The sequence below is a fragment of the Canis aureus genome, chromosome X (assembly GCF_053574225.1).
Source record: "Canis aureus isolate CA01 chromosome X, VMU_Caureus_v.1.0, whole genome shotgun sequence".
Taxonomy (NCBI): Eukaryota; Metazoa; Chordata; class Mammalia; order Carnivora; family Canidae; genus Canis; species Canis aureus.
In genome coordinates, this window is record NC_135649.1 from 93,335,333 (window position 1) to 93,362,541 (window position 27,209).

The 27,209-nt window shown below is 35.0% G+C and overlaps 1 protein-coding gene across 5 annotated transcripts in view; it reads right to left on the reverse strand.

The window, feature by feature from the left end:
- Nucleotides 1-27,209, reverse strand: part of CFAP47 (cilia and flagella associated protein 47) — a 513,403-nt gene that overhangs the window by 285,410 nt on the left and 200,784 nt on the right. For all 5 annotated transcript variants that reach the window (XR_013374394.1, XR_013374395.1, XM_077887395.1 and 2 more), the window contains exons 33-35: nucleotides 25,184-25,376; nucleotides 7,811-7,908; nucleotides 6,709-6,825 (exon numbers count right to left, since the gene is read on the reverse strand). Coding sequence is in view for 3 of the 5 variants with exons in the window: in XM_077887395.1 (XP_077743521.1) it covers nucleotides 6,709-6,825; nucleotides 7,811-7,908; nucleotides 25,184-25,376 (408 nt within the window). In the remaining 2 variants the exon portion in view is untranslated. The remainder of the gene's footprint in view (nucleotides 1-6,708; nucleotides 6,826-7,810; nucleotides 7,909-25,183; nucleotides 25,377-27,209) is intronic.

The following is a 27,209-nucleotide window of genomic DNA, read 5'->3' on the forward strand; positions in this document are numbered from 1 at the left end:
CTATGATGTCCTAGAAAAATGCGAAGGTCGTAGAGAATTACTCATAGCAAAGAAGTATTGAGAATGGTCTAAGGCATGGATTAGAAGACATAAAACACCGCTGATGGACTAACAACTCTGTCATTGTCAGTACACTTCTATAAAATGAAGATCTAGTTAATGGCTCATATTCAAGTCAGTAACTGAAAATGATCCAGGTCTGGCTTGGAAATGCAAATAGTGTGTGAGCCAAGGAGACCTAAGCCATTATGTGGAACTAATACACTTAACTCTGAAGTATAGCAGCAGTTCCCAGCAAATAAAAAACAGCTCCTCTGATCATCTGCTGGTTCATATTCCTAAATATATTCTTTTACTTATTTGAAAGAATAGAAGAGTTTGTTGTTTCTTGTGTTTTTTTTCTTAAGATTTTATTTATTTATTTATGAGAGACACCGAGAAAGAGGCAGAGACATAGGCAGAGGGAGAAGCAGGCTCCCTGTGGGGAGCCTGATGCAGGACTTGATCCTAGGACTCCGGGATCACGACCTGAGCCAAAGGCAGACAGACTCTCAATCACTGAGCCACCCAGGTGTCCCTGTTGTTTCTTGTTTTGTCAATAAGCAGTAAGGCTAACCAATAAAGGTGCCTGGGTAGGAGATTTTTAGTAAAAAATAAAGGAGCTGGCCTTCCTCGGCAGGGTAGAAAGCTGCTAGTGAGTATGATTTGAGGAAAACGGAGAAACACACCAAGACTCCAAAGTTACTCATCAGTATTCTGTGGTAGCACATTTCTTCATGAAATACAATGTTAGTCAACATGTGAAGGAAAAATATTAAAGATAAGAACAAACTAAAAAACTAAAAACTAAATACAGAGTTTAATTCTCACAAAGTGAAGACTATGGCTCTGCTGGGCTCTTTAGGATGGGCCTACCTATGAGTGGGATCAAAGAGGGCTGTGGGGCACCTGGGTAGCTGTCAGTTAAGTGTTTGCCTCTTGATTTCAGCTCAGGTCATGATCTCAGGGTAGTGAGACAGAGCCCCAAATGGGACTCCATATTGGGAGTCTGCTGGAGATTCTCTCTCTCTGCCCCAACCCCATGGTCTCTCTTTCTCTCTCAAATAAATAAATAAATAAATAAATAAATATTTTTTTAAAAAAGAGGGCTGTCTAAGGTGATGAGAAATGTGTTTGTTGGGGGAAGGGTAAGACTAGTGGCAGAACACTGTAGGCTCAAGTCTGAGGTCAATAAAAAGCCTTTTGAACACTTTTTTAGTGACTACAGCATAAAATATAGGTAATAATATTACCTAGATAACAATATTACCTCATATAGGTAACAATATTATCTAAAATATAGGTAACAATATAGAATTATACCTAAAACTCATCTTTGGAAAATATATAATGGGATGAAAATGCAATACTTTAGAAATTAAAAAAAAATATGTTTATCTTAATGGGAAAATATATTTGATTATTAAGATATTAGACTGAAAAAAAAAGAGAAAAGAGCATCCTAACTTTCCTTATAAGTTTCGATGAAAATGACCTAAAGCAATTACACTTTAGTCGATCCTAGGCTCAAAAATCCAAATGTTAAAATAGGTTTATTATTATTATTTTAAGTTAGGTTTGTTTAAAAGAAGATTTCCTTGTGAAATATCTTTCAAAGATATAATCATTGCTTTCTCTATACAGGTCTAACCTAGAAGAACTTCAACTGTATTGGTCCATTTCCCACCAAAGAATTAAACAAAATAGGTCATAATAGAGAAAAATGCTGGAGTAGAAATCTGGTAAACCAAATTCCAGCCCTGCTACTACACAGTGCCATGATCTTGACTAAATCAATTGGTTTCCCAAGGCCTCAGTTTTTTCATCAGTAACAAGAAGAGGTGAAATAATGTCGACCTTTGTGGAGGATTTAATTTTCTATGACTTCAAGATATTACCAGCTTTTGTACTGGACACCAAATATAACTAGCAGTACCCACTGACATACTTTAATTCTACAGAGAACACTTGATTACCTTCTGCAAAGCAATTTTTTCCTTTCTTCTTCCCTAAGAATCCCAATTTTTGTGGCTGTTTCATTACTTTTATCAAACACTGGTTTGGCTACAAGCATGGAATGTAATTATGGCTAATGACACGTAACAGGAAATATGCAGTTAACCATTAGAAAAGGTTTACCTTATGGAAAAAGAGAAGTGAAAGATGAGGTGCTATTCAACTAGCCCCAAGAGTAACTGTATAGCAGTGTTACATGAGAATTTCAATAGAAATTTGGTGGTTATTAGTGCACACACCTAAAACAAAACCAGAGGCTGAGAAGGGCTGAGCAAAAATGAATCTCTAATAACTTTATTGAGTAACTGACTGACTATTCCTATAATCTCCTAATGCCTGACTTAATCTAACATAAAATATTGAATTTATTTTTTAAAGATTTTATTTATTTATTCATGAGACACGCACAGAGAGAGGCAGAGACACAGGCAGAGGGAGAAGCAGGCTCCATGAAGGGCCTGATGTGGGACTCGATCTTGGCACTCCAGGATCACACTCTGAGCGGAAGGCAGACACTTGACCACTGAGCCACCCAGGTGTCCAAGAATTTGTTTATTTTTAAAGTGTTTTCACTCCTGAATTGTTTTTTAATGCTAAAAGCATCAAATTTGCTAAAAACAAGTGTTTTTTTTTTTTTAGAGAAGGAGAGAAGAAGAGAGAGAGAAGGGGAGGGGGCAGGGAGAAAGAGAAGCTCAAGCAGGCTCCAAGCCCAGTGCTTGTGGCTTGATTCCCACAACCCTGAAATGATGACATGAGCCAAAATCAAGAGTCAGATGCGAAACAGACTGATCCACCCAGGAGCCCCAAAAGCAAATGAAAATTTTAAGAGAAAAGTCAAATTATCTATTCAACTTTAGCTCCCATCACTACTCAGTGAATTAGGTGTAGTACAATCTCTATAAATGTTATATTTATTTTCATATCCATTTCTTTACATGAGGGAATAAAAATACATTCTATACTGAGTCCAAATAATTCCCACTATATTTTTGCTTTAAATATAATGTATGTCATGAAAGAGAAGATATGTAAACAACTGTTATATTTCAAATGGCAAGATTCCACAACAGGACATAACACAGGTACAGAAACTTATCTAGCTGATTCCACAGCTGCAAAGAATATAATAAAGGAGAAACTTAAACATTAATAAATATTTTGAATTTCTTTGGTTTTAAATGTGAACCAGTGCTATGCATTGGCATTAATTCACTATCGCTTAATTTAATATTTTTGAATTTTGTGATTTAATGTGGTTGGTAAATTTAAGTTGATAAAAAAAAAAGTTAAGGAATTGAAACTGGTTATTAAAAGCTTGATAATTATCAGTTAACTGCCAGTTTCTCCATTCATCAAATCTTTCACTGCATTTTTATGTATTATTCACATTTTAAAATATCGTTTGATTATACAATAAAATAAAAATTTTGAGTCAACATATCTGAGGAAATAATAAAGTAAAGGAGAGGGCACCTGGGTGGCTCAGTCAGTTGAGTGTCTGCTTTTGGTTCCGGTCATGATCCCAGGGTCCTAGGACCCAGGGTCCTGGGATCAAGTCCCACATTGGGCTCCCTGCTCTACGAGGAGCCTGCCTCTCCCTCTGTTTCCCTCTCTCTTTCCCTAACTCTCATGAATAAATAAATAAAATCTAAGAAAAAAAAGCAAAGGAGAGAATCACAACATATAATGATTTACATTGTCCAAACAAAAATATTTAAGTTTCTTTTGAGTCTGATCAAATTCTCAAGGGCCACCTTGAACACCAAATGTCTCCTGTAACTCTTCTTGGTTCCCTTACCAGAATGATTTCTGTCCCTTTTGATTCCTATAGCACATTGCTTCTATGTATACTATGGCATTCACTATCTTCTTTGCATCAGATCTTTTTTGTGTACTGGTCACTATTAATAACATCTTTGAAGGCATGATTGTGGTTTAATCATATCTGTACCACTTACAGGGTCTATCCAGTGTCTTTTCTGGAGGATACTCAATTTGTTGAATTCATGAGAACTACAGTATTTTTACTCTTTCAAACCAAAGTCTTTCATTGAAGTTTATCTCTAAAACTCTCTTATAAAAGAAATCTCTAGCCAAAATCCTAAAATACAGTTTCTCTTTACACCTACATCAATATAAAAGAAGGTAAATGTCAGACCTGAAACAAAGTGACTTTAACACGCAAGTGACTTTCATACAAGGAAAAAGCAAATCATTATGAAATGTCATTTTTCCACCAGGTGTGAGGAACAGCTTTATACCAAGCCATATGTGGGCATTGGCATCATCAATGTCTCTTGTGTCATGGAACAGAAAACTCAGTTAGCTGTAATGGTCTTTCTCCCGTGTCCTTCTTTTGTGACTGTTCACAAGGTCTAGCAAACCTCAAATGTTTCCTATATCAACTTATTATTTTAAGTTCCCAAATGACATGAGTAGAGAAAATATCTTCCTCTTTGACCAACTGAAATTATATTTTGTTTGGTCTATGATCCCTGTCTCCAGGCCCTCTCCTATGAGTCCTTTCCAATCATAGTTGTAAGAACAAATACCTTTATTCCCATTATACCACATAATTCTGACTTTTTATGCTGATATCCAATATCCCAATATATATCTATATTGATTTTTCTAATCTCGAAATTCAACTAAGGCACTCTCTTCACAGAATTTCCTTAATGTATGTCATGTATTACATTTGACATGCTGTTTACTCCATATCCTCTGAGTAAACAACTTCGTCTCTTACCACTACCAATCCAACTCCAATCTACCTTCAAGACCCCAAATAAGTCCTGCCTTCTCTATAAAATCTTTGGTGGATCCATCTAGATCATATTGATCTCTTCCCTTATCTGAATTTTATACTTTGTTTTTTTGCATACACCGACAATTACATGAGTAGAATGTTTTTTTTTTTTATCATTGACTATGCACATATCTTGATAATTCAATGGTTTTGTATATTCTTCAAAGTAAGAAATCATTTATTTATTTTTAAAAAATTATTTACTTGAGAGATAGAAAGAATGACCTTGAGGGGTTGGACAGAGGAAGAGGGAGAAAGAAACTTAAGTAGACTCCGTGCTGAGCAGAGACCCTGACATGGGGCTCAATCTCACCACACTGAGATCAGGATGAGCCAAACCCAGTGGGGTGCTCAAGCAACTGCACCACACAGGCGCCCCAAGAAATAATTTGTTATACTATTTCATTACTCTAACAAAGGGCTCAAAATTGTAAGCATATAATGATTATTGCTATTGAGGACTTGATGTGAAAGGCCAGGTGGAATTATAATGTGAAGATCCAAATATAATAATGTATATTGCCATTCTGATCTCAACATGAATATTTATTTTAAAACCAAAATGAAAAGTTGTCTTTTTAGCTACTAAATTAAAAAAATGATAATACATCTATATTCAAAGAAGTCTGCTCCTTTAATTCAATTTTAGAGCTTGGGTAGTGCTACTAAATCACTCAAGCTTCATTCTCGGGGTTTAAGAAAACTGGACAAATCACTAGAACTATTTTCTTATCATGCACAGTTAGATATACATAATTATATATATTTAGAAATATCCAGATTTCTATGTAGTCATATTTCAAATTCCACATTTTAGCTACATCCTACAAAAACACTGCTCAATTTAGATTTAAAATATATGAACAAAGGAATGTTAAAAGGAGTCAACTAACATTTTTCCATTTTTCCAAAGAAGACATACAAATAACCAATAGGTACATGAAAAGTTGTTCAGCATCATTAAGCATGAAGGAAATGTAAATCAAAATCACAATTCAATATTACCGCACACCTGTTAGAATAACTACTATCAAAAAGAGGAGAGATAAAGTGTTGGCAAGGATGTAAAGTAAGGGGAATTTTTGTATGCTGTTGGTGGAAATGTGCCTTGTTATAGTCATTATGGGGAACAGTATGGGATTCCTCTAAAATATTAAAAACAGAACTACTATACAGTCCAGTTACCGTATTTCTGGGTATATATCCAAAGGAAATGAAATCAGCATCTCGGAGATATCTACACTTCCATGTCCAACTGCAACATTATTCACAATATCAAAGATATGGAATAACCTCTCCATCAGTGGATAAATGAGTAAAGAAAATGTGGTATATACTCACAATGGGATATTTAGTCATAAAAAAGAATGAAATCTTGTTGCTTGTGATAACATGGAAGAAACCAAAGGACATTATGCTAAACAAAATAAGCCAGGCACACTAAGACAATTATTTTATGATTTCAATTGTATGTGAAATCTAAAAAAGTCAAACCCATGTAATCTGAGAGTAGAAAGAAAGTTGCCACAGGAGGGGGATGGAGGAAATGAGGAAATGTTGGATCTTAAGTGTTCTCATCACAAACACATACACATACTCACACACACAAAATGGTAACTATATGAGGTGATGGATGTGTTAATTAACTCGATTGTGGTAATCATTTCACATTGTGTGTATACACACACACATATAAATGTATAAATCATCATATTGTATACATACAAAATCACATTGTACAAACTAAATATACATTATTTTTATTTTCCAATCATACCTAATAAAGCTGGAAAAATATGAAAAGAAATTTACATGTATGGAATATGTGATACATAGGCACTCACCTGTATGTCCATGTCAAAGCCAATTTCATGAAGTACATTCACAATAATCAGGCAATTGTGCAGATATTGTTCAGAACTTTTTGGTTGTGTGTACATTTTTACTAAATGAGACTCAATCTGGAAAAGACAACAATCAAATCTTTTAGTGATAAAAGAATAAAAATTACTGCTTTTTAATTGTTCTTTTTTAGTTCAGCAAAGAATCATTTAAATATTAACATCTGTCAGTAGTAAATTATTTTAATCAAAATACCAGAATAAACAAAAAGGGAATGCTGGCCATTCAGATTCAAGTGTAACTTAAATTAAAATATAAAGAATCAGTTTATAAAAAATACTTTGAGTTTTAATTACTAAGTTCTTTTTTTTTTTTTTACAACACACATTTTCTTTATTCATAAATGAATCAGACTCTAACAGAGTCTATCTTGGCTTCCTTCTCTTCTGTCTCCCTTCTCTCAATACCTTCCTTGAGCTTCCTGGGATCACCCCAAATATACTTCTGTTCACATTCCTGGGTGGAAGTCTACAGTCTCCTTTCTCTTCACATCCCAGAGCTCCTTCTCTTGTTCCAAAATATGACCAGATCTGGCTTCCAAACAACAAGACCCAGAAGAGGAGGTGTCCGTAGTTCTCTAACATCACATCCCTGTACAGTTCCCGCTGAGTGTGGTTCAGGCATCCCCACTCCTTCTGAGAGAATTCTATGGCCACATCCCTGAATGTCAGCAGTCCCTGAGAACTGGCCATTTCTTCTTCTTTCACTTTGTCCTCTAGATTTCTTTCTCAGAAGAGATTCATGGAGAAATCCAAGTTCTTTTTTTTTTAAAGATTTTATTTATTTATTCATGAGAGAAACACACACACACACACACACACACAGAGATAGAGAGAGAGAGAGAGAGAGAGAGAGAGAGAGAGAGAGAGACATAGGCAGAGGGAGAAGCAGGCTCCAGGCAGGAAGCCCGATGTGGGACCTGATCCCGGGACCCCAGGATCACGCCCTGAGCCAGAGGCAGGCGCTCATTCGCTGAGCTACCCAGGCGTCCCAAGTTCTTCTTTCAAATAATAGAAGACCATTCTTCATTAAACCGACACTTACCAAAAATGGACAATAGGCTCCCAACTGTGTCGCAAAAACAAGGCCATCTAAAAGGTCTCTGTCAAAATTTACTATCCATCTCTCAGATGGAATAACTCCTGTTCCAAAAAAGAGAGTAAATATAACATTAGTTTTACTTTTCTAAAAAGATCCTTTACAGTATCTGTCTGAATATATTCTGATCTTATCACTATATGATACAGAAGGTATTTAAAATTGACAAACATTATAGAAAAAAATGCTTTCAAAATCATTCCCATTGTGGAGACCTTTAGTGCCTAGTTCAAACACAAAGGAAAACAACATATGTCTATCTTTATTTCACTGGTTTTCAAGGAATCACTGATCCTTAATAGGTTTTCTCCCAAAGTGACATACAAAAGAATAAATAAATGATCTGGAATTTTCTATTCCTTCAAAAGGAAAATGGATCGATGAATAAAGGACAATGGGGAAAATTAAAAAAAAAAAAAAGGAAAAAGGATGTCTTATGGAATTTGAGTAATAGTTTAAAAAATTTTGTCTTTGCTTAGAAAAGAAAAAGTGTAGTATTTTGGGGAAAAAAAAATTTAAACCTCCAAACAATAATAAGAGAATATGAAAAACTATATGCCAACAAATTGGACAACCTAGAAGAAATGGATAAATTCCTAGAAACATATAAATCACCAAAACTGATGATTTTAATCAAATCATTAATTAAAATTAATAGGAATTAATAGAAATTTGAACAGACTGATCATCAGCAAAGAAATTGCTGCAAAGAATTTTTGAATACTCCCAACAAACTAAAGTCCAGGACCAGATGGCCTCACAGGTGAATTCTACCAAATATTTAAAGAAGAGTTAATATGTATTCTTCTCAAATTATCCCATGCAATAGAAAAGGAAGGAAAACTTCCAAATTCATTCTATGAAGCCATCATTACTCTAATATTAAAACCAGAAAATGACACCGTGAAAAAAGAGAACTACAGGCCAATACCTCTGATGAACACAGATGCAAAAATCCTCAATAAAATACTAGCAAATGAAATCCAATAATACATTACAGAAATCATTCACCACAATCAAGTGGGATTTATTCCTGGGTTACAAGGGTGGTTCAATATTCTTAAATCAATCAATGTGATATATCCCATTAATATCTGACAGGATAAGAACCATATGATTCTTTCCATAGATGCAGACATAGTATTTGACAGAGTACAATACCCATTCATGATAAAAATCCTCAACAAAGTAGGTTAGAGGGAACATACTTCAACATAATTAAGGCCATATGTAAGAAACCTACAGCAGCTAACATGATCCTCAATGGGGGAAAAAAAACCTTTTCCATCAACATGAGGAATAAGATAAGGATATCCACTCTCACTGCTTCTATTTAACATAGTGCTGGAAGTCCTAGCCACAGCAATCAAACAACAAAAAGAAATAAAAAGCATCGAAATCAATAAAGAAAAAGTAAAACTTTCCCTATTTGCATATGACATGATACTATATATAGAAAACCCAAAAGACTCTACCAAAAATCTGCTAGAACTGATAAATAAATTCAGTAAAGTTGCAGGATACATAATCAATCTACAGAAAGCAGTTGCATTTCTATAAACTAATAATGAAGTAGCAGAAAGAAAAATTAAGGAATCAGTCTCATTTACAATTGCACCAAAAGTAATAAGATACCCAGGAATAAACATATCCAAAGTGGTAAAATGCTTGTGCTCTAAAAATTATAAAACACTGATGAAAGAAATTGAGGATGATGCAAAGAAATGGAAAGACATTCCATGCTCATGGATTAAAAGAACAAATATTGTTAAAACATCTATACTACCCAAAGCAATCTACACATTTAATGCAATCCTTATCAAAATACCAATAGCATTTTTCACAGAGCTAGAACAAGCAATCCTAAAATCTGTGTAGAACCACAAAAGACCTCAAAAAGCTAAAGTAAGCTCGAAAAAGAAAAGCAAAGCTGGAGGCATCACAATTCTGAACTTCAAGTTATATTACAAAGCTAGTAGTGGCACACAGCATGGTACTGGCACAAAAATAGACATAGATCAACGGAACAGAATAGAAAACTCAGAAATGAACCCAAAACTACTTGGCCAGTTAATCTTTGACAAGGAAGGGAAGAATATCCAATGGGAAAAGGACAGTGTCTTCAACAAATGGTGTTGGAAAACTGGACAGCAACATGCAAAGGAAACTGGACCACTTTCTTACACTATACATAAATATAAATTCAAAATGAACTGAAGATCTATATGTGAAACCTAAAACCACAAAAATCCTAGAACACAGGCAGCAACCTCTTTGAAATTGGCCATAGAAATTTCTTTCTAGATATGTCTCCTGAGGCAAGAGAAACAAAAGCAAAAATAAACTATTGGGACTACATCAAAATAAAAGTCTTCTACACAGCAAAGGAAACAATCAACAAAACTAAAGGGTAACCTACTGCATGGGAGAAGATACTATCAAATGACATATCTGATATAGGGTTAGTATTCAAAATGTATAAAGAACTTATATAACTCAATACCCAAAACACAAATAATTCAATGGAAAGATGGGCAGAAGACATAAATAGACATCTTTCCATGTAAATAGCAGCATTATTTGCAATATCCAAAATGTGGAAGCAGCCCAAGTGTCCATCAATTGGTGAATGGATGAAGACGATGTGGTATATACATACAATGGAATTTTATTCAGCCATGAAAAAGAATGAAATCTTGTCATTTGCAACAATGTGGATGGAGCTGGAGAGTATAATGCTGAGAGAAAATAGGTCGGTTAAAGAGGGATAGGTGCCTTATAATTTCACTATTGTGTGGTATATGAGAAACAAAAAAAAAATGAGCAAAGGGAGAAAAGAGAGAGACAAACCAATAGGCAGATCCTTGATCATAGAAAACAAACTGGTGGTGGCAGGGGGATGGCAGGGGTTAGGGAGATACATATGATGAGGATTAAAAAGTAGTACGCTTGTGATGAGCACTGGGTGATACACGGAGTTATTGAATTTCTATGTTGTACACTTAAAACTAGCATAACACTGTACGTTAAGCAACTGGAATTAAAATAAAAACTTAAAAAGAAATCAAAGCCAAAACCAAAAAACAAACAAAAAAGTTTCCAAAAGGACCTAGATTCTTATAGGTTTGAGAGGATGTCTTGTCTGAAAACAAGGGGAAAAATTGGCTATCTTCCTAAGTCCTTGCAAATTCTTTGTTTCTCATTTTCTGTGAATAAGAAACTATGACAGGATATCTTCATGATATGTATATTAACTTCACAAATCAAGATTACTGTACATCTGGGGTGTCTGGCTGACTCAGTTGATTAAGCATGCAACTCTTGATTTAGGCTCAGGGTTGTGAGATTGAGACCAGTGTCAGGCTCCATGCTGGGTGTGGAGCCTGCTTGAGAGATTTTCTCTCCATCTCCCTCTGCCCTTACCCCTACCCCCCACCCTCCACCTCCCTCTTGCATGCACTCACATGCTCTCTCTCTCTAAAACAAGAAAAAAAAAGATTGCTTTACATCTGGTACTGGAAGACTAATTTCTCTGGAACCACTGATGTTCTTGATACTTCACAAAAATAGTACCTGCTATTTTTTCATCTGAGATACTACAACATTGAACAATTCTGTAGGATTTCTATAGCACGATATTGCAGAAACAGTCTAGCAAACAAAGATCACTAGAAATTTTCAGCTAATGCACAGCAAAGAACTATATATTTCAAAGTATATTTTTTTTTGCTGACAAAGACTTATAAATAACTATATCTGATATATAATGTGATGCAATCAAAGTAATGAGTTCAAAATGCACATTTCTGGCAGGCTGGATGTTTATAACCTAAAAGTGCTTCTCTTAACGTTTATGTGCCACCTATGGCTTTTAATAAAAGCAAACGGTCTCACATTTTTCTAAGAACTGTAAGCAAATCTAACTTTAATCTGAAAAAGGCAATTTACTAGTCTTTCAAGTTGATTGTGAACCGGACAGTATTTGATATAGACAAAGATCTCTAAACATCCCAATATCATCTTGTATCATTAAAGAGACAGAAATTCCCCTAAAAATGTTCAACATCTTGTTGAGGATAGGTCACATCTGTAACAAGAAAACAAGTAATGAAAAATCTCCTAACTGAAAGCTAATAGATAGATTACAATATAACAATAACTGTTACGCTGTTACTTCCAACTCCACCAACTGCAATACAGCACCACAGGACTCATTATAACCTTCCCCCTTTCCTTATTTCTAACTCGGTTCTTCAATACTGAAAAGCCTGGCTCTCATTACCAACAACATATTTACTTATTTGTTCAACCCTAGTATACATATAAAGCAATTTCAAAATTGCAACCCCATACCCCTACAAGAAACTAAAGTAACATGTGCATGCACCATTCCTTTAGTCTTTAGTTCTACAGTATTCAGTCATGATTGTTTTCACAAGATAATTTAGTCAGAACCTTTCTTGTCCATTATATTCAGTGAGGTTGTCAAACATTTGCAATGCAGTTAGATTCACTTGTTATAGTCTACATTTAATCCTGAATTACTTCCATGTTTTGCCTGATTAAAAAAAAAAAAACACATGTACTAGCATTCTTTCTTTGTGTTGTAAATTTCTAGGATTTTGAGAGACATATTGTCATGTATTTATCATATTTCCATTACAGAAAAGTTTCATCACCCCCAACATTTCCATTTGCACTGTAGAGTCAACTAATTGATATCTACAAAAAAAAAAGGGAAGTAGGATTTTTCACTAGGGTTATATTGAATCTATAGATCAATTTGACAATAAAATATCTTACTATTTGTCTTCTACCCCCATGTGCATGGTATATTTCTCTATTTATTTAGTTCTCTTTGATTTCTTTCTTGTTTCATAATGCTTAGTACATATATCCTGTGCATATTTTGTTGGGTTCATACTTAAGCATTTTATTCTATATTGCTATGGTAAATAACATGTATAATTATATATATATAATAATACATATATATATTTTATTATTGCAAATTCCAATTGTTTACTGCCACTATATGGAAACAGTATTTTTATATACTGATTATTTATCAAACTACAACCATAACAAACCCTATACTAATTCTAGGATGTTTTTTGTAGATGCTTTGGGATTTTCTACTTGACTGTCATATTGAATTCCAGCCCCTTTTTCAAGGTTAGAGGTGATTTGTTGTTGTAATTATTATTATTCAGTTTCTTTTTATAGCTGCAATGTGTTTTCATCACGGCCCTGAAGATGACTGTATGTGTGGTCCTTCTTCCTATTTATTAACGTTTTTTGTTCTATAGGGAATAGAGAAGTTGGGCAAGTTGCTTGCCCCTCCCCCCAGGTCTACACTATGAGGAACACATTCTCCAGACTCACTCCTCAGTCATGTCTGTGAGCAACCAGAGACGTTTGTGGGGTAAAACTCTGTAAGATATGCAAACTTTCTCTATTGCTGAGGCCCCTAGGACTTCACGCTCTCTCACTAGTGTATACTTGGTCTCTACCAATTCACCAGCCACCTAACTCAACTCTTCTTATCAGTCTCCAGCTGTCTCTACCACAAGTAGATAATTACTATCATCTAATTTCTTCCTGTAAACACCTCGTCCTTCTTGGACTTCAGGGTACTTTGTTGTCCTACAGCCTTAGCTTCCCAGGAGAGCTTAATGCATTTGGGGATTTGCTATTTAAATGGTATTTGCTGTTGTTTTGTATATGTTTTTGTTGTAATTTTAAGGGTGGTAGCTAAAGGTCTTTCCAGTCCTCTATCTCCCTGAGTGCAAAACCAGTGGCACCTATTGGTGTTCAGTCCACTACAACTTTGGAGCTGCTGTGTTATTTCTTAAACAGCAGTTGGCATGAATTGTTGCTGTTCAAACATGGCTCTCTGTGCAAAGAGAATGGCAATAATCCTCCAAAACAGTGTTGAGAAGTAAAAACCACACTTCTCTGATCTGATCCCACACCTATAGCCTATCATTCACAAGAAGGCTGCTTACAAGCCTCCGCCAGTTTACCACAACCTTAGGTATATCAGGGATTTTCTCTGCTTTTTTGTTAATTCCTTTGATCTAGGCTACTCTCTTTTGTATACTCCAAGATTTTGCTACCCAAAGTGTGCTATGTGAATCAGCAGCACCTTTATCAACTAGAAGTTTGTTATGAATACAGGATTTCAGGTCCCACTTAAAACCTACTGAAATATAAAAAGTTTAGCAAAATCATTTTTTTATTTTAAATTTTAATTTAGAAGTTGTATTTAACCTGTTTATACATTACATTACTTCAAATATTCAGAAATATTAAAATACTCCTAGTGTTATGAATTAGAGATATAACTGCTAAACATAAAACTGAATCATTTTATGCATTAAAGCAATAAGTGCACATATTATGTTTATGAATAGCATAATAATTATTTAAATTGGGCACTTGGGTGGCTCAGTTAGTTAATAATCTGCCTTCAGTTAAGGTCATGATCCTAGAGTCCTTAGATCAAATCCTGCATCAGGCTCCCTGCTCAGCAGGAAGTTTGCTTCTCCCACTGCTCTTTTTCCCTGCTTATGAGCTCTCTCTCTCAAACAAATAAATAAAATCTTTTATAAAAAAATTATTTAAGTTACATTTTAGGTGATTAAAACAGTACATTTTTAGAACAGCTTTATTGATATATAACTCATATAACATAAATTTTATCCAATTCAACTGTCCAATTCATTAAATTATTTAATATATTTATAGAGCTGTGAGATCATCACCACTATTTAATTTTAGCATAATTTTATCAACACATAAAGAAGCCTCATACTCATTAGCTATCATTCCCCATTTCCCTCTTCCCTCACTCACTGGAAAAAAACAAACCTACTTTCAATCACTATGGATTTGCTTATTCTAAACACGTCAGAGAAATGGAATCAAGATATGTGTCCTTTTGTGTTATGGCTTCTTTTACTTAGCATAATGTTTTCTTTTTTTATTTATTTATTTATTTATTTTTTTATTTATGATAGTCACACAGAGAGAGAGAGAGGCAGAGACATAGGCAGAGGGAGAAGCAGGCTCCATGCACCGGGAGCCGGACGTGGGATTCGATCCCAGGTCTCCAGGATCGCGCCCTGGGCCAAAGGCAGGCGCCAAACCACTGCGGCACCCAGGGATCCCAGCATAATGTTTTCAAGGTTCATCCATGCCTTATCAGTGCTTTGTTTCTTTTCATAGCTTAATAACATTCCATTTTATGACTATATATATACACCACATTTTGTTTATCCTTTCATCAGTTTATTGGCATTTGGGCTGCTTCCACACTTTGGCTATTAACATTTATTTAAGAATTTTTGTGAGAATATATGTATTTTCAAACATTTTGAGTATAAACAAATGAATGGAATTGCTGAATCATAGTATTCTCTGTTCTCATAGACAAATAATCTATTTTTTTTTTTTTTTTTACCATTTTGAGAAATGTTAAACTCTTTAACATTAAACTGTTTTCCAAAGTGGTTGCATCATTTACAATTTCTCTAGGAATGTGCAAGGCTCCAATTTCCATAAATCTTCCCCAATTCTTGTCATAGTTTTTCTTTTCCCTTTTTTTAAAATTTTAGTCATCCAAGTTGGTGTCAAGTGCTAGGACACTGTGCTTTTGGTTTGCATTTCCCTAATGACTAGTATTATACTGAGTCTCTTCATGTGCTCATTGACCATTTGCTTATCTCCTTTTCTTCTTCTTCTTTTTTTTTAAGATTTTATTTATTTACCCATGAGAGACAGAGAGACACAGAGAGACAGAGAGGCAGAGACCAGGAGAGGGAGAAGCAGGCTCCATGCAGGGAGCCCGATGTGGGACTCCATCCTGGGTCTCCAGGATCATGCCCTGGGCTGAAGGCGGTGCTAAACCGCTGAGCCACCTGGGATGCCCCCTGTTTTTTCTTTTTAATTTGGTTATTTGTTGTTTTATTATTGTGCTGTGTTTTTATATATTCTTGGTATAAGTCTCTTGCTAGATATGTGTTTTCATTGTTGTTGTGTCCTTTGGAATGGTCTCTTTTACTTCCCTTAATATTCTATTAATATGGAGTTTTGCATTGATTAGAATTCTATTCCTTTTTAGAGATGTATTTATTTTAGAGAGAGAGGGAGAGAGAGCAGGGTAATGGGCAGAGGGAGAGGGAGAGAATCTCCAGCAGACTCCCCACTGAACAGGGAGCCCAACGCAGGGCTTAATCTCACAAACCCGAGATCATGACCTGAGACAAAGCCAAGAGTTGGAGGCTTAACAGAGTGAGCCACCCAGGCACCTCAGAATTCCTATGTAAATCAATCTTGCACTCTGGGGATAAATCTCATGTAGTAATTTTGTTTAATCCTTTTAAAATGTTTCTGGGGGATCCCTGGGTGGCGCAGCGGTTTGGCGCCTGCCTTTGGCCCAGGGCGCGATCCTGGAGACCTGGGATCGAATCCCACGTCCGGCTCCCAGAGCATGGGGCCTGCTTCTCCCTCTGCCTGCGTCTCTGTCTCTCTCTCTCTCTCTCTCTCTGTGTGACTATCATAAATAAATAAAAATTAAAAAAAATAAATAAATAAAATGTTTCTGGATTCTGTTTGCTAGTATTTTTGAGGATTTTTGTGCCTACATTCAGAAGATAACATAGTACATTTTTAATTATTTTAAAGCACTTTAGAAATGCAAAGTAATATATACTTTAATGCAGAAACCATCTTGTTTCTAAAGGTAATTGAATCATGAAGATATGTGAGCTCTAAATAATTATAAGACCTGCCAAATATAATAATTAGAAGATCAGCCACATGAGATTGAGGTAATGTATATAATATTTGGTAGAACTTCCACATTAAGTGCATCATTAAACTAGAAAAAAATAAAGAATCTTGTCATCTTGTGTACTAAGATGATAATTACTATGGACAAAGATTGATTAAAAAAACAAGAAGTATAAAGAAATAATAGGTCCAGATAATCTTACCAGTAAATTCTACAGAATTTAAGAAACAAGCAATTTCACTTTTCTAGAAATTCTCTCAAAGCCTACAAAGAGGGAATATACTACAATTGTTGAGATTTGCAAAAAAACAAAAACAAAAACAAAAACAAAACAAAACAAAACCCTAAAAAGTACAGAGAATAATTACAAATCATCACTCATGTAAACTAAAGCAAAAAACTAAAATATTAGTAAACTATTCTAGAAAGATATTAGAAAAAAGATCAGCTACCACGGCAAAATTAAATTTGTGCCAGGAATGAAAGGTTAGTTTACATTTAAAAATCACTTTAATATATTGTAAGTATGACAGATGGAGAGAGATAGAGATAAATAGAAAGAGAGATACATGCATATACAGTTGACCTTTGAACAATGTGGGGTTTGGGGTACCATCTCCTGCACAGTGAAAAAATTGTATATAACTTTTGACTCCTCCAAAACTTTACTAATAGCCTACTGTTGACTAGAAGCCTTACTGAAAACATAAGCAAGTCAATTAACACATATTTTGTCTATGTATTCTATATTATATTTTTACAGTAAAGTAAGCTAGAGAAAATAAAATGTTATTAAGAAAATCACAAGGAAGGGGACACCTGGGTAGCTCAGCTGGGTAAACATCTGCCTTCGGCTCAGATCATGATCCCAAGGTCTTGGGATCAAGTCCCACATCAGGCTCTGTTCTGCCTGCTTCTCCCTCTCCCTCTGCTTGCCACTCCCCCTGCTTGTGTGCATGCTCTGTCTCTGTTAAATAAATAAATAAATAAATAAACAAGCAAACAAATAAAATGAAATAAATAAATAAAATCCTCTTTTTAAAAAAAGAAATCACAAGGAAGAGAAAATATACTTACAGTCCTGTATCATTAAAAAAAAATCCACACATGAGTGGACTTGCACAGTTCAAAACCATGTTGTTCAAGGGTCAACTGTATATAATATATATAATTAAATAGTATTCATTATAAAAATTCCTGGAAAATTGAAAGGATATAAATTCTAGAACACAATCTACAAAGTAATTGTACAGTAAATATCACAATTAATGATGAAATGTTGAATGTATTTTGCTTAAGCATGAAAAAGGTCAGGTATAAGATCATCCGTGTTAATAAAAGGTTAGAAAAAGCCTCATTTCACCCTTTATTTTTTCCACCCTTTTCTTTAAAAACAAAACAAAACAACTCATATCCTGTAGTGTCTTACAAATATAAAGTCCACCCTTTTCTTTAAAAAGAAGAAAGAAAAATCCTCTTCATGACTCAGTTTCAACCAATATCTTTCACCTCAACAGGAATACAGTAAATACTTCCTATGCCAAATTTACAAACTAAATGTTTAGAACAGGTTTCATACTCTTGTACACACCACCCACTTTGTGAATATAAATAAGTTTAGAGTCAAACAAAGCAAATCACTTATAGGGGAGAAATCATCAGCCTGATCTCCAATCTGCCAAGCTATTTTATAGACATAACACAATAGGACGCCCTACATAGAGTCTGGAGAAAAATAAAGGGTGACTCAAATATTATTCCTAGTCAAGATGCAATCATACTTTTTTTTTTTTTTTTTTTTTTTTTAAAGAAGATATTTACAAACAGAACTCAGAGACCCCTGGAAAGGGTTTTCTTAGAAAAACAAAACAAGGGCAGCCCGGGTGGCTCAGCGGTTTAGCGCCACCTTCCGCCTGATCCCGGAGACCCATGACTGAGTCCGACGTCGGGCTCCCTGCATGGAGCCTGCTTCTCCCTCTGCCTGTGACTCTGCCTCTCTCTCTCTCTCTCTCTCTCTCTGTGTCTCTCATGAATAAATACATAAAATCTTAAAAAAAAAAGAAAAAGAAAAAGAAAAGCAAAACAATTATGAAAGCCAGCCACCCAATAACTGAATCCAAAAAATAAATAAAAATGGAGAATCCAGGTAAAATGACACCTAATGGACTATCGACAGAATAGAATAGAAGTGGTTATAAATACTGACAATATAGGCATAACGAATGTAACGAGATGATACACTTGGGCAGAAAGGTGAGAAGAAATGAGAGCAAGAATTAACTTACCTGTCACAGCAATGGTTACCGTTGCTATGTAAAATCATAATGGCTAGCAACGAAACAGAACCAAAAAACCCTCAGAATTCATAATGTTATTTATAAGTTTCTTCTTTTAAATTTGAGACATATTTTGGAAAATATATTTCTTGTGGTGAACGAAGATTTATGTTATTAGGTACCTCTGCACTATTTAATCTTATTCTCTATTTTTAAATTTGCACATATTAGAGTTTTTAACCTTCACTGTACACCAGAGCCACCTAGAAAGCTTTTAAAAGCTGCAGATGTGCAGGCAACACCCCCACAAATTCAGTTTCAGTTGGCCTGGAGTGGGGCATCCATTTTCATTTTTTTAATTTCCCAGGTGATTGCAAAAGGGCATCCAGATTTGAAAACTCACTCTTGGTGGATGAAAAGGGAAATGAGATATCTCTCTGGACATTAGGAAAGAATTTGCAAGAATTGCACAGATCTAAGCTAAAGAAGAATTAACATTTTGAAGGAGTAGCATCACACAATGATACTTAACATGAGCCTTGGAGGTCAAACTGCTTGGATTCAAAGCCCAGTCACACACTTTCCTAGGAAAATAAATTAACCTCTCTGCCTTAGTTTTCCTGTTAATAATAGCAATAGTTACTTGATCGTGTTGCTTATTCTGAGGATTAAATAAACCATTATATGTAAAATTCTTAGTTCTTTAATCAGCATACTACAAAATACTGTGAAAATGAGTAATGGAAATCTCATTTAAAATTGAGTTAGGGAAGCCCTGAAGGGGGAATCAAAGTAGTACCAGTCACCGCAGCCTGCATAACAAGCAGGAAAAAGGAAGTATTTTATCTCTTGCTCTTAAGGAAAAGAAGGAAGACCCTTCCCTGCCCCAGCAATAATGCATCTGTAACCAATGAAAAACCACCACATCCTCAAACTCTTGTTCCTCTCCAATGAACTTCTGTTCAAAACAACCCTCCTCAATTTCCTCCTAAACCTAATAAAAGTTGATCTTCCCCTTTTCCCCTTGTCTCTTCATACTTCCTATGGTTTGCCATAGTCTGCTTGTCCAGAATTGCCATTCCTCTGATATTCTCAAATAAATTCATTGCCTTAATAAAATTATTATTTTTAAGGTTGACAATACCAAACATCCCTCTCTCCTGACTAATAAAAGTGGTCATTGCTTTTCTACCAATTAAAGAATTGACCTCAATTATAGTCTTCTTTCCTCGAGATAAGATTTATTAAGTTACCGATAGAATTACCACTGCCCCTGATAGCATACAATTAAGGTAAATCCTTTTTTCCTTGAACCTGTCCCCAATTTACCTAGGCAATGCACAAATCCTGTCTTCCATATTATCTTTTACTGTGAGACACTCCATGATTCTTCATAATGTATGGTCTGCCTCATTGCAATGAGCATTGAAAAGAATTCCTTCAACTATCCATGTGTTCCCAGTGGTCTCTGGCTCAGAGCATTGACATTGAGTAGGTATGAACATGAAAGACAGAATGTGGTCTGGTTGTGGATGAATTTTTACATCCTTCATTTTCCAGGACACATGGATATTGACTTGGTTTGCCTTGATTTATTAAACCACACTGCTAATCCACTGGAAATGGCTTAACTTTCTGTTCTCATATTTGTTTGACTGCTTGGCATTTCTCTGAATTTAGTGTTGAGTTTCACACTAATCATGACTTCTACATATTGACTGACAGTCACATTCCCAATATAAAACATTCTAAATGTAACATTAAAATATCAAATTATACCATTTCTATCATCTATGTGCATTTTAATCTTGCATCATTGACAATAAATATTTAATGCTAAGCATTAAAGGGATAATTTGGAACTTCTGAAAAAATATAAAACTCTTTGTAAATAATGACTATTTTCTGGTTTAATAAAGTTGAAAATTAGACACATTTGAAACAACCAACATATACATATTTAAGACCTCAATACTACATTAGTTTTAAGAATAGATACCATTAAAAGGCCAGTACAGTTTCCCAAATGTGTACTGAATATTGTTTTTTTTTTGAATATTGTTTTTTTTAAAGATTTTATTTATTTATTCATGAGAGACCCAGAGAGACAGGGGCGGAGACATAGGCAAAGGCAGAAGCAGGCTCCGCGCAGGAAGCCTGATGTAGGACTCAATCCCAGACTCTGGGATCATGACCTGAGCCAAAGGCAGACACTTAACCGCTGAGCCACCCAGGTGCCCCTGTACTGAATATTGTTTACTTTAACAAACTAGCCCATGATAAATGAAATCAAGGATACCTTTAGATAGTATATAAAAGAAAAGATAAAATATATTTATGACTGCTTCACAAGAAAAAATAGAATAAAAACTATTTTCCATTCATAAGAACTACAATTGTTACTTCATAAAAAAATGTTAAAATAAGCATCAGTTAAATATTATAAGTATTTTGTAGAATAAAGCTCCTTTGAACAGACAGTTCAAAATGCTCCAATTTTGGGATTTTTGTTAAAAGCACAGTCAAATGAAAGTACTTAGTCCTCTCTGAAATTAAACTCTGTATTACAAAAATGGTCTGTTGCGGTTCTCAAAATCACCAGGTAATTATAGGATGATAAAATTTCCATTAGCAATCAAATATAGCAATTAAAGAAAAGGGTCCAAAAGAATAACAAACAGGATATTTTATCACAGGCATGATCTACTGAAGAAGAAGTTGTCACAAAGTTGAAAAAAGAAGGTTCATCAGTGAAAAACACTATTGTGTTAATGATAAAGAGCTTAAGTACATATAATACAAAGAGCTAGCGGGAACAAGAGGATAAGTGGTATAAGGGCAAATATACTCCCTGGCAAGCCCTAAAAAGGTCCCCTACTTATACAAAACAAGTGTTCACTTATTACATGGAAAATGCTGTTGGACTTTCACAACTCTTAGAACAAATCACCATGTTATGAATTTTCAGACATAGGATGGGTAACTCTTTTTATTCGTGTTTTGGTTTGTTTGCTTTTTAACAGCGCCTCTGAGCAACTATCTATAGCTATGAAAGGAAACTCCCAAACTTGGACTTCCAGGCACCACATACTCTTGAACAAATTTATAGAAAGTCCAGGGTTAAGAAATCTCAGTGTCCTCTCAGCACTAAATTCAGCGTGTGCTGAACAAAAGCATGTGACCTCAGTGTACTTTGATCCATGGGCTTGCTGTGGCCACCAGACCAAATACCCATTTTATCATAGCAGTCACTGCCTTGGCCATCTCCCATGACTCTCCAAGGCCAACAGAATGAAGTCCTAAGACATTGTCCTGATATTCAAAGCCCTGGATGGCCAGTCTTCTGAACCAACTGATTCCAACTTTACCACTCCATACTCTCCTTGACAAGGAAACTCCCTCACTTATCACATCCTTCCTTGTTCCTACATCATTACAAAGAAATTCTAATGAGAAATATATGTCAGACTTGTCTTGACTGAGGTGGAGGTGCTGATAAAGACCTCTGCAGATATGTAACATGGAAGCCACTGCCCAACTCTCAAGAGTTTCTGGGAAAGCCATAAACAACTAAAAAATTATTTATTTGTTGCCCCATCATGCTGATCAAGGACAGACTATCCATAAAGATGACTCTGAAAGCTGCCAACTGATCAGTTTACCCCCAAAATTTATAAGCAAGGTCCACTGGTCTATTTTTTGCAATGTTTTCTCCTTCATTATCAAAAGAGAATTTTACAGGGTACAGCATTCTAGGTTAGAATTTTTTTCCTCTTAACACTTTAAATACTCTACTCTCTTCCTGACTGCATGATTTCTGAGTTCAATGTAATTCTTATCTCAGTTCCTCTATACATAAGGCGTTGTTCCCCATCTGTTTTCTTTCAAGATTCTTTCTTTATATTTGATTTTCTGCAATTTGAATGTAGTATTCCTAGCTATAAAGGGTTTTTTGTTTTGTTTTGTTTTGTTTTTTGTTTGTTTTGTTTTTTTTTTAGCATCTATCCTGCTTCATTATTTCCTGATCTTTCTGGATCTGTGGCTTGATTAATTTGGGGAAATTTTCAGTTACTATTATGTTACAGAAATTATTATTTAAAGGAAAGGTTTTTAAGAAATACAATTGTAAATAAATACCATCCTGTGAACTATTTAAAAGCACTAAGGAAACCACTTTTTGTGACACTATAGCTTAACTGTTTCATACTTTAGTGTGCACCAGAATCACACTAATAAAACACAGATTGCTGGGCCTCTTTCTCAAGAGTTTCTCTCTCTCTTTTTTTTTTTTTTTTGTTAAGATTTTATTTATTTATTCATGTGAGACACAGAGAGAGACAGAGACAGAAGCAGGCTCTTCACAGGGAGCCCGAGGCAGGACTTGATCCTGGAACGCCAGGATTACGCCCTGAGCCAAAGACAGATGCTCAACCGCTGAGCCACCCAAGCGTCTCTCTCAAGAGTTTCTCAATCTAAAGGTTCCAGGTGCAGCCCTACCCTCCACATGTTCACATACCAGTGAACAACAAAATAGACAAAACTGTTCCTGTTAAGAAGTTCACATTCTACTGGAGAAAACAGACTCTTCATTTTGTATATATAATTTTGGGAAAATGCTATTGAGAAGAACAGAGCAAGAAAGAGAAAGATGGAAGTCTATGCTATTTTAGAGAGGGTAATGGGAAAGCTTCTCAGATAAAGTGATATTTGAGCAGGGACTTGAATGAAGTGAGAAACGGAATCATGAAGACAAACAGGAAAATAATAGTCCAAGCAGAAGGAAGCAGAGAAAAATGCAAAGGCTTTGTAAAGGCATAAAATTCAGTATATTTTTTAAAGATTTTGTTTATTTACTCATAAGACACACACACACACAGAGGCAGAGACACACAAGCAGAGGGAGAAGCAGGCTCCATCCCGGGTCTCCAGGATCACCCCCTGGGCTGAAGACGGCGCTAAACCGCTGAGCTACCTGGGCTGCTGGAAAATCCAGTATTTCTTTTAAAAAATAAAAGAGGGCTAGTGCCTGTAATGTATTATTCTAAAAATGCAGCAAACTATTTGAAACTAACTTGCATAGACCATTTTGTTGGTAAAAATAGAACCATATTACAACAAATGAATATACTAATTTCTGGTATATATACATATTTTATAGTACTTTGGTTAAGTTTTACACCATAGTAATCTAACTAATGATTTGAACTTTGTTTTTTATATTTTTAAAAAAGCCAAATACAGTTTTATAAAATATGAATGTTATTCAGAGATTCAAGTTGTATTATTTGTATATTATCAGCACATCAATTTGAAGGTACTAAAATATTCTATGTTTATTATTGCCTAATACCAATATATCAACATATCTGTTTCAATTTTGATGTCACTATGTTTGCTGAAATAATGCCTTCAAGTTGAGAGCAATTGTAATTGAAAGTCTCATTTTAAATCACACTCTTAAATCCTCTTACTTCTAAAGTTTAAACTCTGAGGGTTTAGTATAAAAAATAAATTTAATGACTTAAACACAACCCCTTCTAAACATAAGAGGTTTGTATGTACTTGGAAGAGGGGGACTGAATTTAAGCCATAGAAACAACCAATATGCACACTGTCATCCACCTCACTATAATCAGTGGTTATGATGGAGGGAAAAAATACACTACACAGAAAATTGGAACTTAAAAAAGAAAAAAAAAATCCTGAAAGATCTTAGGGTGGAAATTTATAGAGCCTCATTCCACAAGGAAAGAACGAGGCAGTGGCCACCCAAACACTGAATGGGTCTCTCTAGGAACACCCACTTATCTCAATATTTGGACCTAATATGACCAACCTCCCCCCAGATTCATGAAGCATTATTGCACTCAGTGATTTCCAACATGACTGTCACAATGACATGTAAGACGTTTTCTGGTCAAATTTCACTTGATATCAACTAAGGACATACAAGGTTTGAGCACTGTCACCTAAATTTAATACTTTATAGAGCTGAAAATGCCAACAATGATATGAAGGCTATCTTTTGTAGAGCATCTCTACATAATTTTTATCATTTATTCTTCAAAATATATTAAAGAAGCATCTTTTATTATTTCCATCTACATGTAAGGAAACTGATCTTGAAGATGTTAAGAGATCCCGTTTGCAGAAAAAAGTAAGGCCTAGAATCCATGGGTTCTGAGTCCAATTCTACATTGTCACACTAAAATTGGTAATAATTTATTTAAAGAAAAAAATTCTCACCTTTGTGACAGTTTTTCCATATAATATGTCGGGCATTCTCATAATTTGTGTTCATCCAATTAAGTAGAATCCTTTCAGGATTAGAATATATGTTGCTGGATGAAAAACAAGGATTGACTTTTGGAGAATTTTGCACAGGTATTGGGGGCAGATTATTGCTGCAGTGTGGTACAACCCGGGATAGTACCAGAACCTGAAATTGAGAAAAAGGGAGAACCGTTACTAGAACTGAATGGCAAAATTAAAAATTAGTATTTGACTAATTAAATAAAGACTAAATAAAGCAAGTCATCAATATTTTCTGGTTAATTAATCCAATATAAAAGCAAAAGAAATCAGAAGACCCCCTATAAAAAAGATGAAAGTCAGGACACATGCAATAACAACTCACCTATCCAAATCTCAGCTATGTTTGAAATCCTCGTGGAGGTGGGCCAGCAAGTACATAATGCATATGTAAACAATCTGAGCTACAATCTGTGAAGTCTCAGAGTCTGTAAGCTTACTTTCTCCCACTTAGTTCATAAAAACCTGTTTGTGCACTTTAAGTCAGTGCCTATTTGTTTTTTTTTTATAGAAAAGTTTTGTAAGTTGGATATCTAGTCTTTTAGGCTACAACAAATGACAATAGGAAAAAAAATAGGACAGTGATGAAAAGCGAAAGAGAATAGACATATGACAAGAGAATAAAGACACAAACTATTAAAAGCTAAAAAATAATTCAATTGTCCGAGCCCCATTTAGAGAAGAAATAGGCCTGTAGAGAGTCCTGTGGTAACTACTGCACAGGATACTGAGGCAATACGAATGTTTCAAACATAAATTGCATTCTAGCTAAGAGGTCAGAAGGTCTACATCTATTCTTTCGTTCAATTATGACGTACTGAGTGCATGATATGAAGCCATTTACTGTGCTTGGAAATAGGAACATGACAGTGAAACAATGCAATCCCTAGCTCAAGTATATTTAGAAATATACTTAATCCGAAATGGTGGATTTTCAAAATATTTTAAAAGGTAAAGCGTAAGAGGTAGAACAACAATTTAAAACATGCTATTAAAGCTAATTCCTTTTCCAGAGTTCCCAAGAACAAGGTCATACCATGTCTCCATTTGTCAGTGTTTCTGCCTCATCTAAAATTCAAGCTGTTTTTCTACCAGGAAATGACTCTTATATTTTTGGACTATGTTTAAAGAAAATAATATTTTAGAAGTAATGATTGGTCTCATAATGAATAAATGGAATAGTAATGAGAAAATGTCAAGTACTTCCCCATCAAAAAACTGAATACCAAATAGATAAAGACATGAGGTGAAACTTTAATTTTGCTAATCTGTTACAATTTCACAGAATGTTCTAAACTGTGTATAAATTATTCTAGTAAATCTTAACTCAAAATGTAGCCCAAAAAGGCACAATTAATTTAAGTAGGGGAATTAGAAAATGTCAGACCAGATTTAATTTGTAGAAGTTTACCTTTTCTTTGATCTAATAGAAGAATATAAGAAACATTGCTCAAACATACCATAAATGTTTATCACACCAACAAAATTTATTGCAGTCACTTAAGTCTAAATATTATCAAGATCACAAATTTGTTGTAAAGGGAATATAATTTAAGTCCACAGAGTAAGAATTACAAAAACAACAATAATTTTAAAAGGCAAATAGAGAAAGAAAATTTAAAAAGCAGTATTCATGTTTGCTCATCAATAGCCCCTACCAAAGAGGACAACCTGGATGTGATATGGGGGTGAATACATAAGCTTCAGTTAAGACAGGAGATAGAGGAAAAGCACCAAGAGAAGACTGAATCTACCGGGGAGTTTCCTGGTGGTGGAAGGCACAGCAGCAATCTGACCTCAGTTCTAAGGCACAGCACACGCCATCCACAGGGATCAATCACTACAGGGGTTCCAGGAAACCCAGGATGCACCTGTTCCTGATTTAAAGATAAAGCCCTGCAGGTCCAGAGATCTGTTTCCCCTTGTCTTCTCACTCCCATTACCCATAGCGGCTCCCGGC